General features: G+C 43.3%; 1 protein-coding gene across 3 annotated transcripts in view; it reads left to right on the top strand.

The window, feature by feature from the left end:
- CAMK2A (calcium/calmodulin dependent protein kinase II alpha) overlaps positions 1-19,515 on the top strand; it is a 342,928-nt gene that overhangs the window by 314,041 nt on the left and 9,372 nt on the right. For 2 of the 3 annotated variants that reach the window (XM_075344361.1, XM_075344362.1), the window contains 4 exons: positions 1,843-1,891; positions 3,154-3,229; positions 9,807-9,901; positions 14,506-14,734. In XM_075344361.1, coding sequence (XP_075200476.1) covers positions 1,843-1,891; positions 3,154-3,229; positions 9,807-9,901; positions 14,506-14,734 — 449 coding nt within the window. Of the gene's footprint in view, positions 1-1,842; positions 1,892-3,153; positions 3,230-9,806; positions 9,902-14,505; positions 14,739-19,515 lie in introns of those variants that run through there. The other variant, XM_075344363.1, reaches the window with a different exon arrangement.

Raw genomic sequence — 19,515 nt, forward strand, 5'->3', positions numbered from 1 at the left:
GTTAACTCGACCACCTCCTACAGTTGAGTAGAATCCAGCAGTGAGTCTGACCTGCTCATTTTGAATACCGAGCACCCGAGCATGGTAGTGCTTGCTTATCACTACATGTGATCAAAATAATGTCTCTCTAAATTTGAAAAATGGCTGCTCAATCCTGGACTTAACTACAGGATCAGCAGGCAGTCACTGTGTAGGCAAATTAGGCTTCAGACCACCTTTGTGCCCCCGTTCATGACTCCATCAGGGAGTCTACTCTACAGACAATGATAGAAAAAGGGTCAAACAGAGCTTTATGTTTTGGATTCTGTTTGCTTAATTGAAGTGAATGACTTTGTTGGAGGCATGTCTGATTTTCGTTTTTTGGAGATTCAGATGGAAGCCCTGACGAAATCATGACTGGGGGCAGCACATCACAGGTCCTGAGCAGCCAGGCAATCCTTGAGTTGTCTGGAGATAATGATTCTGTGGTCTCTATCTTTACTGAACCTATTCCCAATAGTCTGAAGGCCTCAGCCTCCTGAAGAATTGGTCTTTTAGGGTATAGTGCCCCCCGTTCATAGCTCCATCTGGGAGGGAGTCTACTATACAGTGTTGGAAAAAGGGTCAAACAGAGTTTTATGTTTTGGATTCTGTTTGCTTAACTGACGTAAATGGCTTTGTCGGAGGCATGTCTGAATTTTGTTTTTTGGTGATTTAGATACAAGCCCCTGACGAAATCATGACTGTGGGAAGCCAGTCACAGGCCCTGAGTAGCCAGGGGATCCTTGGGTTCTCTAGAGATAATGATTGTGAGGTCTCTATCTTTACAGAACCTATTCCCAATAGTCTGAAGGCCTCAGCCTCCTGAGGGATACTCTGACCTGGTCTTTTAGGACATAGTTGTCAACTACATTTACCAAGACTAGTGGCTCTAAAGGAGTGAATACTACTAAAACTGTAGTTCCGTCCAGGATTTAGCAGCCAATTTTAGAAGCATATTGACATTTTTATGAAAACCTTGCCCAAAAGTGGGCTTTCTGTGGAGAACTGGGCATGATAATGTTAGTTTAGGAGCTAGGAGCTCTCATGAGGAGAACCGGGGATGTTAATGACAGGTGAAGAGCTCTCATGAGGGTAAAGTTGGGGCAGAGGGCTTACATGTCCCCAGAAATGCTGAAAACTATGCTAGAGTTACTTCAAGAGCTACACAGATTTTAGGAGATGGATACAGTTTGGGTATCTCAAGGGACAGAATACTTGAAGCATTTAGCATATACCCATTGTCACAGGAGATGCAGTCTGCCAGTATGAACGACCATTATTTTCTTTCTCCTATGACCGATGTTACGGTACATGTTCTCTGCTAAGCAAAACAAGGTAACGGGCAAATGTAAAGGGAACATTTGACTAATTGTCCTGTGCCTTTTTGCCCAGCAGAGGGCGCTGTCGGTCTGCAATTTGGGGCTCACAGAGGAATGAGCAGCTGTGTTTGTAGTCACAGCTCTGTGCGCAGTCAGTTGGTGCAGCTGGTATTGGGATATGTGGGAGAAATGAATAATGAGAACTGCACCGGATGGGGTTGGGATTTTATGTTCTCAGAAAAGGAAGGACACAAAGCTCCCCTGAGGCGCTGGCACTGCAAAATATTAGAAATACATTAAAATATACTCTACTAAAAAAATTTCTTTTTCCTGGTTCAATGGTGACCTCTAGTGGTCAGTATATAATATGCAGAGGTATATCGACGGCTTCTGGAAAAGACAAGAACGCCTTCTGGAAAGGGTGCTCTACTGGTGCCCGAAACAACCGTCATGCGGTTTATAATGGATTAACCCAATTCTTCCTCCTTCTTATTTCATACAGGAATCCTCAGAAAGCACAAACACAACTATCGAAGATGAAGATACCAAAGGTAGGTCAGGGGACGAAACCGTGAACACTTGGACACAGTTTTTCATAGCTTTTTTGCTCTATATAAGCAATGATATTACTAAAATAAAATGTCTCACCTTCGCAATCACTCAGCTCATGAGCCTAGTGCGCAAACGCTTCAACAGTTTCCCCCAGAGTTACCAACTTGACTTTTTACTTTGTTTTGGACGGCTTATCAATAAATTACGGACAGACATTCTAATAAATCATTATGATTATAAGTGATACATGTCTACAGCCCATAATTCTGATAAGAAGACAACAGCTGCATTTACTTCAAACTGTAACATGATGATATTTACAGTCAAAATAATGTATAAGCTTCTTCAACCTCAAAAAAATCAGTCGCCTTAATTTGTTTTACGGACAGGGCAAAAAAGTGCCCTATTTTTACTGACTGTCCTGGATTTTCTGGATGGTTGTCAACCCAGACACTCCATGCCATGTGCCACTTATTAGACTATTTATGTGGTGGAGAAGCGAGTCCCCCCTGGAAGTGGAGTACCCGTCGGCACAAGTGCCTGGTGTGACTACTTCAAGTCCAAAAGGCCGGATCTTACTGATAACTTATACTTACCCATCTGTCTCTAAACATTACACATGTAAGATGATGCTTCAGGAGTGTAGCAAGAAGCTTCAGAACCCAGAAAGAAATCTATAACATTGCCTCATTCTAAGTGCCATTTATAATGCATATTGAGCACAATGGCTTTTGGACCCCCTCGAGCAACTGTAACCTCCTCACCCCCTATAGCTTCTTTGATTCTGCCCAAGCTGTGAAAAACATTATACCTTCTGCCTCTACTTAGGCAACCCCTTCTCATACCCCATGTTTTCCCCCATCTCACCTCCGGTGTCAGAACCTTTCCGGCAGTATTGGCACTCGCTCTTCCAGGGCTCATGTGTGGTTGTGGCGTCACACGAGCCCCGCGGCCAATCACCGCCAGCTTCTCTCTCCCCATCTTAAGATGTACAAGAAATGAAGAGCCAGTGAGAGCTTCTGCTGGCGCTCAGTACCTATTGATTACTTATGCATCTGAAGGTGAGGAGCATGAAGTTGGCAGTGATTGACCTCAGGGCTCACGTGACACCACAACCTCACGTGAGCCCCGAATTAGCGAGTGTTGGCAATGTTGGATTGATTCTAGCACTGAGATCTACTGTATCTCCTCTGTGGCATTGGCTTCTAATGATCAGCCTTAAGATCCATGGAGTAATGCTCTCTTTTCTTATGCCTTACAGTGAGGAAGCAGGAGATTATTAAAGTAACAGAGCAGCTAATAGAGGCCATTAGCAATGGAGACTTTGAATGTTACACGTGAGTATTTGTACCAGCACAGAACATGTAACAGCGGTAAGAAATATTTTCCCTTCATATTCTGTATGGAAAAAAGTTTTGAGAAACTCCCCACCAGCAGGAGCTTTTATTATATCTTACTAATTCATGGCATTAATATGGAGTCGGTTTCTTTGCAGCCATAACAACTTGCACTCTACTGGGAAGGTATCTACAGAACTTTGGAGGTGTCTGTGGGAATTTTTGTCCATTCATCCAGAAGAGCATTTGTGAGGTCAGACACTGATGTTGGGGGAGAGGTCAGGGTCATGTACAGCCAGTCTGTCCAAACCTTGTCTTTATGGAACTTGCTTTGTGGACTAAGGCACAGTCATGGGGAACAGAAAAGGGGCATTGGCAAACTGTTCCAACAAAGTTGGAAGCTACAATTGTCCCCAATGTGACAAAGCTGAAGCATTAAGATTTCCCTTCCCTGAAATTAAGAGACCGAGATCAATCACTTAAAGATAACCTGTCACCAGATTTGGTGACTATAAGCTGCAGCCACCACCAGTGGGCTCTTATATACAGTATTCTAACATGCCATATATAAGAGACCAGGCCGCTGTGTTGAACATAAAAATGACTTTATAATAACTCACCTAACGGTCGGTACGGTGCAGACTGGTTAGATGGGTGTCTCCGTTCTCCGGGTGCAGTGCCTCCTCTTTCAGCCATCTTTGTCCTCCTTTTTCTGAAGCCAGGGTGCATGACGCATTCTACATCATGCACACGTGGCAGCATTGAGGTCCTACGCAGGCACAATACAATACTCTGATCTGCCCAGCTCAGGGCAGATCAAATTGCACCTGCGCAGGACCTCAATGCCAGCCTGTGTACATGACGTAGGACGCGTCATGCACCCCGGCTTCCTTCAGAAGAAGGAGGACAAAGATGACCGAAAGAGGAGGCACTGCATCCGGAGAATGGAGATACCCATCTGACCAGTCTGCACCGTACCTACCGTTAGCTGAGTATTATAAAGTTATTTTTACGTTCTACACAGTGGCCTGGGCTCTTAAATACAGCATTCTAGAATGCTGTCTAGAAGAGCCCATGGGTGGTGGCCGCAGCTTATAGTCACCAAATCTGGTGACAGGTTCCCTTTAAAGAAAAGCCCATAGCATTATTCCTCTTCTACCGAGCTTTGCAGTCAGATGAGTAACATTCTCCTGGCATTCACCAAACCCAGTCTCATCCATCAGATGTCACTGCACAAAACAAGTTTACACTGCTGTAGAGTCCAGTGGTGGTTGCTTTACACCACTCCATCCAACACTCGGCATTGTTCATGGTGACATATGGCTGAATACAGCTGCTCGGCCACGAAGCTCCGGACGAGGACGCGGTGTTTGTACTTATGAGGAGGCCTTAACTTTGCAGTTATGGAGTCAACAGAGCATTGGCGACTTTTCTGCCCTTTGCTCCTCAGCACTCAGCCCCCGCTCTGTAATGCTATGGGGTCTCCACTCTGTAGCTGAGCTGCTTCGGTTCCTTCCCTTCTCAATAATATCACTCACAGGTGATGGGGGAAGATTTAGGAGGGAAGAAATGTCATGATCTGACTTGTTACACCGGTGGCTCCTATTAGAGGACGCACTGGTATCCGTGATCTCTTTAGCATGTGCCGTTTAGTGCCGTGACTGTTATGTACATACAACAATTCACAAAGGGGTAAAGGTAACACACTAAAAACTGAAGCTGACCCTGCCGATTTCTGTACAGACCTTGCCTTGCGGTTCCTGCTGGACTTGGAGTATCCCTGACCACAAACTAAAAAATGGCAACAAGGGCCTATGCTCCCTGATTGGCCATCAAGCACTTCACGTTCCTCCTAAGGAACCAAAGGACAGTACAGAGTGCAAATTACCTAAACAAGACAAGGTGTGCTGAAGTAGACAGTGATCCCAGAAGGAGTAAGACAAACAACAAAATACAAAATTCCAGTGTAGGTGAATATTGCTAAAGAATATGCCGTCTACTTACTGACAACAAACATAAGTGGAGAACAAAAACAGCAAAGAAAAATATCTTAGCTGGTATGCCAATGAGTGGCAAAAACTAACAGCAATATGCCTGGATTCCAAAATGAGAATATCCCCAGCAGGAAATACCAGCAGAAGGAACGTATTTAAAGTCACACCCGATAGGTGATTGGGCAGGCAAGTGAGTAAACTAATACATCTGTTGCTCTACTATTTGATTGACAGGTTCAACAGGGCTGGGAATATGTGGGTCAGGTTTTGCTACTTTTCTCGCCCTTATCTGCCTGCCTAGACTTGGTAGAGGCTAGATTGTATGGGCTGCATTTTGAACATGACCCTATCACATGACAGAAATGACTCATAACTGTAAGGTTCCCTTCATCTCAGCCCCTTTAAAATCTTTGATATGATTTGCAACAGCGCATGTGAACCAGACCCTTTTGGTCGTTTGACGTGTCTCACAAAGATTTAGTGAACAGTTACAGAGCACCAATTTAGTTTCAGTGAGCTGTTTTTCTGCCCAAGCCTAACGCACAAAAACTCTGCCCCAGAGGGTCAGGTTTTGTTTAAGATGCCTGTAGGCTTTTGACCAAAACATTTCCTGCAACTGAGGATCTTTGGGGCTGTATCCTATACTTCTCCACTAATTTCAGATACAGTTAAAATATCCTGCATGGAAAGGGGTCAAAGTTTATGTGAAACCTGCCCAAACGTCAGTCGTTAAGAGTGTTCCCAGACAGCAATGGGGATGAGATGTAAATGTCCCTTTTTCCCCAACACAAATATACTGTAGGTACATATTCACAGGCATAACAATCGCGGTTGCAGCGATTGCAACTGTGACCGGGCCCGGGGGTACAGGGGGCCTACTGGCCCTAGCGCCTGTTTCAGCTAAATGTGCATCCGAGAGTGCTCATCCAGCTCAAATACCTCACAGTACGGAGACACATTGGGTACCTGCACTGTGATGTGCCAGCCCCTGATTAAGGCTTTGAATATTCACCTCTCTTCATGCCCATAATCCAGGACATGGGGAGCAGAGAATATGCCGGCACTCGGCAGCTGACTGTGCTGTAAGTGAGCACGCCGAGCAGGACAGTGAGATTGCGGCATGCCATCATCAAAGGAGGACACCGGGGAGCTGGGAGAAGGTGAGTATAATTGTTTATTTTGTTAACTGTGTGTGGCGCCCGGGGGTATATTATGTACCAAGGTACAGCCAGGATGGGAACATAAAACCTGCTGGGGCCATTATGGGGACATATATACAAGGATGGGGACATGTATACCAGGATACAGCCATGATGGGAACATATATACCAGGATGGGGATATACAGTTGTACTCAAAAGTTTACATACCACTGCAGAATTTTTGTTTTCTTGACCTTTTTTCAAAGAATATAAATTAAATAAGACAAAAGCTTTTTTCCACTCATGGTTAGTGGTTGGGTGAAGCCAATTTTTGTCAAACTAATGTGTTTGCTCTTTCTAAATCATAATGACAACCAAAAACATCCAAATGACCCTAATCAAAAGTTCACATACCCTGGTGATTTTGACCTGATAACATGCACAGAGGCTGACACAAAAGAGTTTGAATGGCTAATAAAGGTAACATTCTCACCTGTGACCTGTTTGCTTGTAATTAGTGTGTGCATAAAAGCTGAGTGAGTTTCTGGGATTCAGACAGAATCTTGCATCTTTCATCCAGCCACTGATGTTTCTGGATTGTGAGTCATGGGGAAAGCCAAAGAACTGTCAATGGATCTATGGGAAAAGATAGTTGATCTGTATAAATATGGAAAGGGATACAAAAATATATCCAAGGAATTGATAATGCCAGTCAACAGTGTTCAAACTGTGATTAATAAATGGAAAATCAGGGGCTCTGTAAAAATCAAACCACAATCAGGTAGACCAACAAAAATTTTGGCCACATCTGCAAGTAAAATTATTTGGGATGCAAAGAAAAACCTACAAATAACATAAGCTGAAATACAGGACTCCCTGAAAACTAGCGGTGTGGCTGTTTCAAGATGCACCATAAGGAGGCACTTGAAGAAAAATGGGCTGGATGGTCAGAGTCGCTAGAGAAAGCCATTACTGCGCAAATACCACAAAGTATCTCTCCTACAATACGCCAAACAGCACAGAGACAAACCTCCAAAATTCTGGAAGATAGTAATTTGGAATGAGGAGACCAAAATCAAACTTTTTGGCCACAACCATAAACGTTACATTTGGAGAGGTGTCAACAAGGCTTATGATGAAAGGAACACCATTCCTACTGTAAAACATGGAGGTGGATCGCTGATAATGTGGGGAAGATGAATGCAGCACATTATCAGCAAATACTGGAGTCATATTTGCACTCATCAGCCCGGAAGCTGCGTATGGGACGTACTTGGACATTCCAACATGACAACGATCTAAAACACAAGGCCAAGTCAACCTGTCATTGGCTACAGCAGAACAAAGTGAAGGTTCTGGAGTGGCCATCTCAGTCTCCTGACCTCAATATCATTGAGCGACTCTAGGGAGAACTCAAACTTGCAGTTCATGCAAGAAAGCCCAGAAATTTATGGGAACTGGAAGCTTTTTGCCAAGAAGAATGGGCAGCTTTACAATCTAAAAAAAATAAAGAGCCTCATCTACAACTACCACAAAAGACTTCAAGCTGTCATTGATGTTAGAAGGGGCAATATACGGTATTAAGAACTGGGCTATGTGAACTGTTGATCAGAGATATTTGGATGTTTTTGGTTGTCATTATGATTTAAAAAGATAAAACACAGTAGTTTGACAATGAATGTCTTCACCCAACCACTAACCATGAGTGGGAAAAAAGTTTTTGTGTTATCATTTATATTCTCTGAAAAAAAGAAAGCAAAAAAAATCTGCCAGGATATGTCAACTTTTGAGCACAACTGTATATACCAGGATGGGCTCAGGATGTGGATATATACCAGGAAGGGGCCTTGATAAGGACATATATAACAGGATATAGCCTTGATGGGATCATGTACCAGGATGTGGTCATGCTGGGGACATATACCAGGATGGGGACATGATGGAGACCCATATACCAGGATGAGGCCATGATGGGGATATATATACCAGGATGGGGCCATATATTCCAGGATATAACCATACAACAAGTTGGGGGACATTAGTACAGGGTAGGGGTCAGTACTACACAATGAAGGGGAGGGGCAACGTATGTCTTTATAAGATTTAGAACGCTACAATTGTCCATACTGTCACGCTCCCCGGGTCCCCTGCTCTGCTCCCCGGCTCACCTGCCACGCTCCCCGGCTTCCCTGCGTCGCTCCCCGGTTCCTCTGTCCGGCGTCCGCCGCTCCCCGGTCTCTAGCCTCCTTTGCCTGCGGTCCCCAGGCGTCCTGGTCCCCGCTCCCGGCGCCCGTCGGCTACTCAGCCCCAGCCCGGCTCTCCTGCTTCCTGCTCACCGCTCCCTGCCCTGGCTTCTGGCACCCGGGCCTCGCGCATGCGCATTAGGGCGCGCGCGCGGTCATTGACCCTCTCTTAAAGGGCCAGCGTCCACTGACAGGAAATTGAACACACAGGTACAGGGTATAAAGGGGTTTAGTGTCCAAGTGGGCGGGGCCTGTTCTTCGTGTTTCCTAAGCTAGGAGTCAGGTCTCCTTGTGTCTCTGGGATATACTCACCTATCTCTCTTCTAGAGCCGCTCCTGCCTTGCCATCCGGTCCTGCCGACTCCCGAACCCCGAACGCTGACTATCTGCCATCCCGTCAGTCCGTTCCATCTCTGATCCCTGTGGTGACCCGTCCTCTCACTCCATCGGTTCCGGACTCTGCCTGACAACACCTCGGCCTCCGAACCTGAGCTCCGTCACCCGGACTACCATCAGTGACTCCGTGGTCCCAGGGACTTCACCATTCTACTCTGTTGCACGGACTGTCCTGCTACCTGTAGTGCTCCGGCTACCGGACTCCTTGCCTTCAGGAAGGTGTTCGGCCCAGTGGATCCACCTCCTGGGTCTGCCCGTCCATCTGGCCCTAACACATACATCTGACCAACATGTGGGGGGGGCTTATGCTCAAACTTTGCACTGGGGCCCAACGGACTCTCATGTTTTGCTGCTGTACATATCCTATGACCAGCCACAATGTACTTCATATATGATTGCCCAGCACTTCCTTGAGACTTTACATCACACTCTTCTTCACAGACTAACTTCCTGACCACCCACAGTTGCCTATGTACAAGTGTGAAGTCATTGTGACACCTAATGCTGCTAGAATATGGTCTTTGATGACCTAAAAAGCTTGAGTCGAGTTGGCACACAGTTTCTTCTTCCTGGTGCTACTGTGCTAAGAACTCACCTCACAAATTCTCTGTTTGCAGAATGACACAAATTCCCACAGATAAACAAAAATTCGACCTAATCCTATATCGCACATTTTGATGTCCACCGAGCTCATAAATTATAGGCATTATAAGTCTTCTTTTACGAGCATCACATCTCCATCTGGTATGTTTCATTGTGACCCTACTTAAGGGTTCACTCCTAGTTTTCTTCTGTCTTTTTTAGTAAAATGTGTGACCCTGGAATGACAGCATTTGAACCTGAAGCATTGGGGAACCTGGTGGAGGGTCTAGACTTTCATCGCTTCTATTTCGAAAATTGTGAGTGGTCATCAACTTTATGTAATAAAAGAAGGAAGAATTATGAAATAAATGCGCTATATGCTAAATTGATATTTAACGTGTCGTGAGAGGGTTGTTTGACATGAGAAAAAATGATCAGATATGGACAATTTTGGGAACAATTTTTAAAATATAAATATATAAAAAAATAAATATAAAATATAAAACCCAATTTTGATCGTAACGACCACACCAAATTTTGAAATTCTGACCAGTATAATTTATGAGGTTATACCTTTGGTACACTATCAGGAATTCCAGTGATTCTAAGATTGTTTTTTGTGACATATTATACTTTGTTAGTGGTAAATTTAGATCAATATTTTTAGCGTTTATTTGTAAAAATTTCCAAATTTTGTTAAAATTTTTGGAAATTTCCAATTTTAAAACTTTCCGTTTTATACCTTTAAAAACTGTCACACAAAATAATAAATAAAACTTCCCACATGTATACATTACATATGCATCATTTTTCATACTTCATTTTATTTTCTTACGATGTTAGAAGGGGTTAAAAGTTTAGCAGCAATTTCTCATTTTTTTTCAAGAAATTGGGACCAATTCAGATTTAAATGGACTTTGAGGGGCCTATGTATTGAAAACTCCCAAGAAAGTAATGCCATTTTATAAACTGCACCCCTCAAATACTTCAAAACTGTTTTCAGAAAATGTTTTACCCCTTCAGGTGCTAAACAGGAATTCATGCAAAATGGAATAAAAAAGACAATTTCACCTCTCAAATTTAGCCCCAATATTTTCACTTTTGCAAAGGATAGCATATCAAAATGGACCCCATAATTGGTTACTCAGTTTCTTCTGAGTGCATTGATACTCCACATGTGATCAGAAACCTGTTTGGACAAACTGAAGGGCTCAGAAGAAAAGGACTGACATTTGATTTCTGGAACACAAATTTGGCTAAAATAGATTGCGGGCACCATGTGGCATTTCGATAGCTCCTAAGATGCCCATACAGCAGAAACCCCCACAAGTGCCACGATTTTGGAAGCCATAGCCCGTAAAGATTTTATCCGAGGGTAAGGCTTTCTTTGATCTCACAGATATTACACAGAATTTGTAACATTAGGTAATCATACTGGAAATGTTATTTTTTTTGTGAAAATGTTGCTTTTGATCGAAACTTGTAATTTTCACGATGGATAACAGGAGTAAACAAACCCCATAATTTGTACTGCAATTTCTCCCGAATGCCTTTATACCCCATATGTGGTCAAAACCGCTGTTTGGGCACATGGTAGGGCTAGGAAGGGAAGGAAGCGCTCTTTGATTTTTGGAGTGTAAATTTGTCTGGAATAAATTGCGGATACCATGTCGCATTTGCAAAGCCTCTTATATGCCAAAACAGCAGAACCCCCCAAATGACCCTAGGTTGGAACCTAGACCCCTCAAGGAGTTCATCTAGTGGTGTACTGAGAATTTTTAGCTTACAGGTGATTCACAAAACTCTATAACATTTAGATGTGAAAACAAAAAAATACATTTTTTCCACTAATGTACTGTTTTAGCACCAAATTTATAACTTACAAGAGGGATAATAGGAGAAAATGGACAGGACAATTTGTTTTGTGTTTTTTTCCGACCGTGGTAGTGCCCGTATATGGTTGTACACTATTGCTTGAGAACACAGCAGGTATCAGATGGGAAGGAGTGCTACTTGGCTTTTAGAACACAAATTCCATTATAGATTGTGGCCTACATTAGCTGAATCCCTGAGATGCCAAATAAGCAGAAACCCCACAAGTGACCCCATACTGGAAATTTTACTGCTTATACAATTCATCTAGGCGAGTAGTGAGTATTTTGAACCCACAGGTGCCTCACAGAATTTTATAACAATGGGATGTGAAAATATAATGTTTTGGTGGTAAAAATTTAATTTTTTTATTAGCTGCACACTTGTCAGTTAGCCAAGGGTTAAAAGGTGAAAATGGACCTCACAATTTATTGCATAATATCTCCAGAACGCATTGATGTCCTAAATATTGACAGAAATTACTGTTTGGTCTCATGGCAGGGCTGAGCAGGAAAGAGCTGTTTGGCTTTTGGAGCACAGATTTTGTTAGAATAGTTTCCAGTTGACATTTGCCAAGCCCCTAAGGTGCCAGAACAGCAGAAAAACTCCATAAATGACCCTATTGTAGAAATTGCACCTCTCCATAAATGAATCTATAGCTGCAGTGACTATTTTGCAACATCCACGCCGTGATTTTTTTCTGGATAATTTCAAACATTCCAGCTTAGTGCCCATACATGGTGCCCAGCTTGTGCTTCTGGAAACACGTTCCCCGTAAATTGTTAATTGGATTCTCCTCTCTACAATAGTGCCACACATTGGGCCTCTTAGGCCTAAGGGGTGCTTTACACGCTGCGACATCGCTAACGATATATCGTTGGGGTCAGGTCGTTAATGACGCACATCCGGCGCCGTTAGCGACATCGCAGGGTGTGACACCAAGGAGCAACGATCAATGAACACAAAAACGTGAAAAATCGTTGCTCGTTGACACGTCGCTCCTTTCCCAAATATAGTTACTGCTGCAGGTACGATGTTGTTCGTTGTTCCTGCGGCAGCACACATCGCTATGTGTGACACCGCAGGAACGACGAACATCTCCTTACCTGCGTCCATCGGCAATGAGGAAGGAAGAAGGTGGGTGGCATGTTCCGGCCGCTCATCTCCGCCCCTCCTCTGCTATTGGATGGCTTCCGTGTGACGTCGCTGTGACGCCGCACAAACCGCCCCCTTAGAAAGGAGGCGGATCACCGGCTAGAGCGACGTCGCAGGGAAGGTAAGTCCATGTGACGGGTGTTAGCGATGTTGTGCGCCATGGGCAGCGATTTGCCCGTGACGCACAACCGATGGGGGCGGGTATGCTTGCTAGCGATATCAGTACCGATATCGCAGCGTGTAAAGTACCCTTAAGACACACGGCATGAAAATCGGAGCGAGTGCAATGCGATAAAACATCCCATTCCATTCGCACCAATATTAGCCTATGTGTCAGCACCCATGAACGATTTTTTTCTCAGCCCTAATCGGACCAAGAAAAGAATCGCAGCATGCTGCGACTGTAATGCATTGATGGCTTTTCTCACACCCATTCAAGTCTATCGGGAGAGACAAAACTCGCACTGCACTCGCGGTACACCGGTGTACCACGAGTGTAGGGCGAGAATGGCAATAGCCAGCTACGGAGGAGAGAGGGAGATAAATCCCTCCCTCCCCTCTGCAGCGCCAGCCCACCTCTCCTCAGCGCCGACCCTCCCCTCCTCAGTGCCGCCCCACCCCCCGCAGCTGAGGACCTCAGTCGCAGTGACACTCGCATGACACTTGGCTCCCACTGTGCTGCCATCGTGAGCCAAGTGTCCTGCGAGTATCGAGGATTACAGTGGTTTAGGCACAGGGGGGCTTAGAAGGTGGGGGTGTTTGGATTTGGGAGCACAAATTCCACTAGATTTTATTTGAGGGGGTGGGAGCCGTCGCTTTTCCCGAGCCTTTGCTCTACATGTAAGGTGGGAACCCTCAAGTGTCAGAAGATGGACCTGAATAGGGGCTGGTTTTATGCAGGATAAGTCTGATGTTTTATTGGTAACATTTTGGAGTACAGAACATTTTTTGATTGCTTTCACTTTGATCACATTTTTGTGTTCTACACTGAGCTCCTGCATCGAGGTTTCCGTGTAAATCTCCCAAAAACCTGATTCAGACAAAACCCCCGACATAACCCCTCACTATAATGAGTCAGATGGAGACACCTCGGGGTCTGCGTCACTGGGGTACATCTTTTTAGGCGTGCACAGAACTGTGGTCTCCAACACTTGTGGACCAAAAATGATGGGACATTGCCGGAACAGAGATCAGACAGAGTCCAAACTATCTTCATCTGTCTCACTATAGTGAGTGGTTCTGTTGGTGTTTTTGTCAGAATCGTGGTTTTTGAGAGTTATATGGGAACCCTGATGTAAGTGCTCAGCGTAGAGTGCAGGATAAATGTGAACCAAGTCTTATTCTGATTCTTATTTTGGGACGTAGAATTAATAAATAGACAGCAGTACTGGAATAGTTCTTATTTTTATTTTTGCTTGGTTCACCGTGCAGTATTAGTGATAAGCCAGATTTATTCTGCAGACTGAAGCAATTAGACTAACTAATTAGGCCAACTAACTTGCTCAACTATTGGACCACTCATTGTGATTGCCCAGAAGCTCCATCAGCAATGAGAGCTGCTTTGACAGACATTGTGTTTGCACCACCAAGTACCAGACTTACACCTCCATCATAAACTGCAAATGCAGTAAAAAAATACTGTACCAAATAGTGAAAAGTCTTGAAATTTTAGACAAAGTCCATGGCCATGAGTTAGATTTTTTTTCTGAAAGAAAAAAAAAATATCTAGTTTAGTAATACAAAAAAATCCTTTCAACTTGGCTATAATTGGCATAAATCTACACAGATCTACAGCTTAAGAAGTAGAATACATATAGTCAAGTTTTACTTGCAATAGGTAAAAGTCTAAAATAAAAAATATGTAAGAATATATTTGTTTTTGTCTTTTTCTTAGTGTGGTCCCGAAGCAATAAACCCCTTCATACAACCATCCTCAACCCCCATATCCACTTGATGGGAGACGAATCCGCCTGCATTGCCTACATCCGTATAACTCAGTATCTGGATACCAGTGGTGTCCCCCGCACTGCCCAATCAGAGGAGACATGTATTTGGCACCGCCGTGATGGAAAATGGCAAAACGTTCATTTCCATCGATCGGGAGCACCTTCTGTTCTCCCACAGTAAGAGCCTGCATTTTTTTATTTCCTTTTCAGAATTAAGTATTCTTAAACAGGAACACATCTACAACTGAGGTTTCAACTCAAGTTGTTGGTCTGAAGTCTAAATTTATTTTGAAATCTGGGATCAGTATTTATTTTGGGTGCTGGTGTGGAGTCTTATTTATTTAGAGTCCTGTTTTTTTTAGGTTCGGAGATCTGTGTATTTTTGGGGGCTTATATTGTACTCTCGTGTCTGTGTCTATTATGGGCCATGTGTTTACTTCGGGATTACTCATTTTAAGGTCAGGGGTCTGTATTTATTTTGAGCATTAACTATTTTGTGCTTTGGGTTATGTATATTTTTGGGGGGTCTAATTTCTGGAGTTTTAGTCTGAATACACTTTTTGGTCTGAGTTACAATAGCATTTTAAAGTTTGTGAAACATTCAGTACTTGCAATGCTTCTGCATAACTGTGGCTTACAACTACATGAGATTTTCACAAGTTAAAAATCGATAAGGAGAAACAAGTAAAAAAAATGAGCAAAAATATATTGAAAATTATTCAATATCACATGTCTGAGTGCAAGAGTTCAAACAGGGCTGGGACAAGATGTTTTAGTGCCCAAATGAAGCCAATGGTGCCCCTGTAAGCCGTTTACAGAGGGGGTGTTTTTCAGGATACAGCTAAGTCACGAACAAGAAAACCGACTCTAACACCAAGCCCCTCAGCAAATATACTTTCCTTAAGTTCCGTGAATGTGCATGCCCAGAAAATGAAGAAAACACTCAAAATACTCTACAGTCAGCCGGGAGGCCGAGACCCATGTGATGCACAGCTCAACATCCTCGCAGTATGAACCAACTATATATACTATAAATTTACCAACTGTCTAAACCAACCTCTGGTTACTTATTTACTCCTTTGGATCTGGAACAATTATACTCGTGTGAAGTACAGGCTTGCCTGCAACACAGCACAACAGTTCACAAACTTACAGTCAATTACCTCTATACCCCAACAAAAGACTTCCTTGCCCCAAGATAACTTCTAGAAATAAAGAGAAATAGTCCTTTCTCAACTACACAGCATATAACTAAACAATTAGTCAAATGAACCAGCAGCTAATCTGGAAAGGAGGTTTAACAAACTTAAGTAATTACCTTACACTAAAATGTATGTCAGTAGCTCGCTAATGGAAAAGTTGAGCTATGATGCACAGTCATTTGCGTGCCTTGGCGGCACCTATGTGTAGTAATTGAGTCCTTCATAACAGAAAGGAAATAAGGGATGTGGCAGTGAAACTGGAGGATCTGGCAATAAACTTTATCCTGAACCAGTCAATAAACCTAACTACCGGTTTGTTCTCAATCTCTAGTGTTATGGCGCCTAAAGGTAATGTGTTGCATGCAATGGTTAACCACTGCAATTGTGCAGTGAGCCTTAATTGTCTTACCGACTTGTGTCTGTACCAAACAGATGACCGATGGATGTGGATGGATTAGAATCCCCTGTGGCAAGTGAATTGCGGCACAGATAGCAATGATTTAACTTCCTCATGGTTTCTAATCTGGCACAAGCAGGGTCCGGTCTTTGCCCATCTTCTACTAGTGTCCCAGGCAGCGATCTTCTCCTATTTGCCTCGAATACAGTCACAAACATGATAAGCTTCACTCAGCCTTAGCTCTGGCTCCGTAGGGATACTTCTCCATGTGGATGACACTGGATTGTTGTCCTGCACGTCCTGCCTCTTTCCTAGATAACTCCAGACTGCTCCTAAAAATGTGTTCCCCTTCTTGTGATTAACATCCAAGTGTGTGCAGTATTTTGGTTGTGCTATAAGACAGCAATCCCTATTCGACGAATATTACTGCAAACAATTGACATAACACAAGCACAGTGTTATGTTTTTATGGACACATGTCTGTATTATGCTGGTGAGCCAGTATATATCTTTAGTCACATAGGATGACTCATACTACCCCCCCCCACTCCAGGCCCCAAGGCAAAGGAATGGGCCAGAAACTAAAGTACCAGGACCACTTACACTAGAATTGTTACCTTTTCACCAACAAAAGTAAAAGAGTGATGTACTTTAAGGGTGTAACTTAACAGAAAGTGCAATGTCAAAGTTAGATATAGAATCATTCATTGTTTGTGGATTATTTACACAATACGCGGGAAAAATAGCGATATTCATCCCTGATGTATTATATATTAAATGTCAGACTTAATAATGGACATGGAAACTAATATAGCTTAACCGTTTGGTTTTAATTAAGGTATCAAGAATTTTGTGGATACCCTAATGCAAACTAAACAGACCTTCATCATAGATAAAGAAATATGTATGATGGTTTCAGTGTCCATCATGCAACAAAATTATGTATTCATTTATTGATGGTAGTTCTGGTGATACAGTCATGTACATATTTATGTACTGATGGTGTTTCTAGTGCTTTATTCATCAGTACATGAACACAGCACCAGAGACACCATCAGTACATAAATATGTCTCCATAAAAACTATCACTACATGAATATGTCACCAAAACTACCATCAGTACATGAATGTATCACCAGAACCATCAACAATACATGAATACATCAATAAACCCACTATGAATACATAAATACGTCACCAGAACCCCAATCAGCACATGAATGAACCAGAAACATCATCAGTACATGGCCACACCACCAGAACCACCGTCAGTACATAAATAATTTAGCACAATCACCATCAGCACAAGAATACATCACCGTAAGCACCAAAAAAACATGAATATAAGAACAATGCTTATTACAATGATCAATTGTAATGTCAAGTCAGCTACATATACAATTGTGCCACATGAACCTTATACTTTCGATATCTACAAACTGTTTCCCATCAGACCGGACTTCCCCCTAGGTGAGTATTAAAAAGGTATTTTTCATGTTATACAGAGTGGCCTGGGCTCTTATATACAGTATTCTAGAATGCTGTATGTAACAGCTTACAGGTGGTGGTCGCAGGTCATAAGGGAAAAATCTGGTGGTGACAGGTTCCCTACAAACAGGTCGCACACTTAAGCCCGCTTTACACGCTGCAATGTATCTTACAATGTGTCGGCGGGGTCACGTCGTAAGTGACGCACATCCGGCATTGTAAGGTACATTGCAGTGTGTGACAGGTACGTGCAATTGCAATTGAACGGTAAAATGTTCATCGCACGCACGTCGTACATTCCTCATGAATTGCACGTCGGGTTGTTCATCGTACCCGGGGTAGCACACATTGTAGTGTGTGACACCCCGGGAACGATGAACAGATCTTACCTGCGTCCTGCGGCTGCCGGTTGGTAATGCGGAAGGAAGGAGGTGGGCGGGATGTTTACGCCCTCTGCTTCTATTGGCCGGCTGCCGCGTGACGCCAAACGTCCCTCCCACTCCAGGAAGTGGACGTTCGCCGCCCACATTGACGTCGTATGGATGGGTAAGTACGAGTGACAGGGGTTAATCGTTTGGGCGGCACATTCAACAAATTGAACGTGCTGCACATACGATGGGAGCGTTGCAAATCGCATACGATATCGTATGCAAAATTGCAACGTGTAAAGCTGGCTTTACACCTGATTGTCATACTATTTATTGAAAACCCCAAGCTTCACTTTCAAATTATCTTCAAATTCTTTGCCACTTATAGACATGTAATTCTGGATAATTTTCATCTACAAAATAACGAAGTCAGAAGGGCACTTTACACACAGCGACATCGCTAGCGATGTCACTGGTGAAAGCAGCCGCCCCCGTCGGTTGTGCGTCACGGGCAAATCACTGCCCGTGGTGCACAACATCGCTAACAGCCGTTACACGTACTTACCTTCCTAGCGATGTCCCTGTTGCTGGCGAACCACCTCCTTTCTAAGGGGGCGGTCTGTGCGGCGTCAAAGCGACGTCACTAAGCAGCTGCCCAATTGAAACAGAGGGGTGGAGATGAGCGGCCGTAACATCCCGCCGACCTCCTTCCTTCCTCATTGCCGGAGGACGCAGATGAGGTGATGTTCCTCGTTCCTGCGGTGTCAAACATAGCGATGTGTGCTGCCGCAGGAATGACAAACAACATCGTACCTGCAGCAGCAACGATATTTGAGATTAGAACGACGTGTCAACGATCAACGATATGGTGAGTATTTTTGATCGTTAACGGTCGTTCCTGCGTTTCACATGCAACAACGTCGCTAACGAGGCCGGATGTGTGTCACGAATTCCGTGACCCCAACGACATCTCATTAGTGATGTCGTTGCGTATAAAGTAGCCTTAATACTTTCACTTTTTGTTTTATTTGGTTCTTTTTATGTACTTTTAACACGTGTGAAAATCTAATGTAATTTTAGGTCAAATTCATGTAGAAATTCACAAACTTTCAAGCTTCACTGTAGATGTCTGAGATCACTGTAAAACAGGAATCATCATATGCAGTACTTACGAATACAGTATCACAGCTTCGTTTGGGGGGTATGATTTATTTAAATGGGATCAGTTCTGTATCACCCTCATGTAACTGTTGTAAAGTACTAATTAGCAATTGTACTTAAATTAAAATGGCTGGTATCTTCTATGGAAATGTTGGCAACTTCTTCCCTTTATCATGTTCTATGAAGTGTGTTGGGGTAATTTTTTTCTATTGTAGAGTCTTTTCTGTAGCTTTAGGGTCTATTATTTTTTGATTATCTTGGTTGTCAAGAACACTGAAAGTCACCATTTCCATTTCAACATAAAGTATAGAGTTGATTTTTGTAGTTGTATTTTTTGTTAAT

The sequence above is a fragment of the Anomaloglossus baeobatrachus genome, chromosome 4 (genome assembly GCF_048569485.1).
Source record: "Anomaloglossus baeobatrachus isolate aAnoBae1 chromosome 4, aAnoBae1.hap1, whole genome shotgun sequence".
Taxonomy (NCBI): Eukaryota; Metazoa; Chordata; class Amphibia; order Anura; family Aromobatidae; genus Anomaloglossus; species Anomaloglossus baeobatrachus.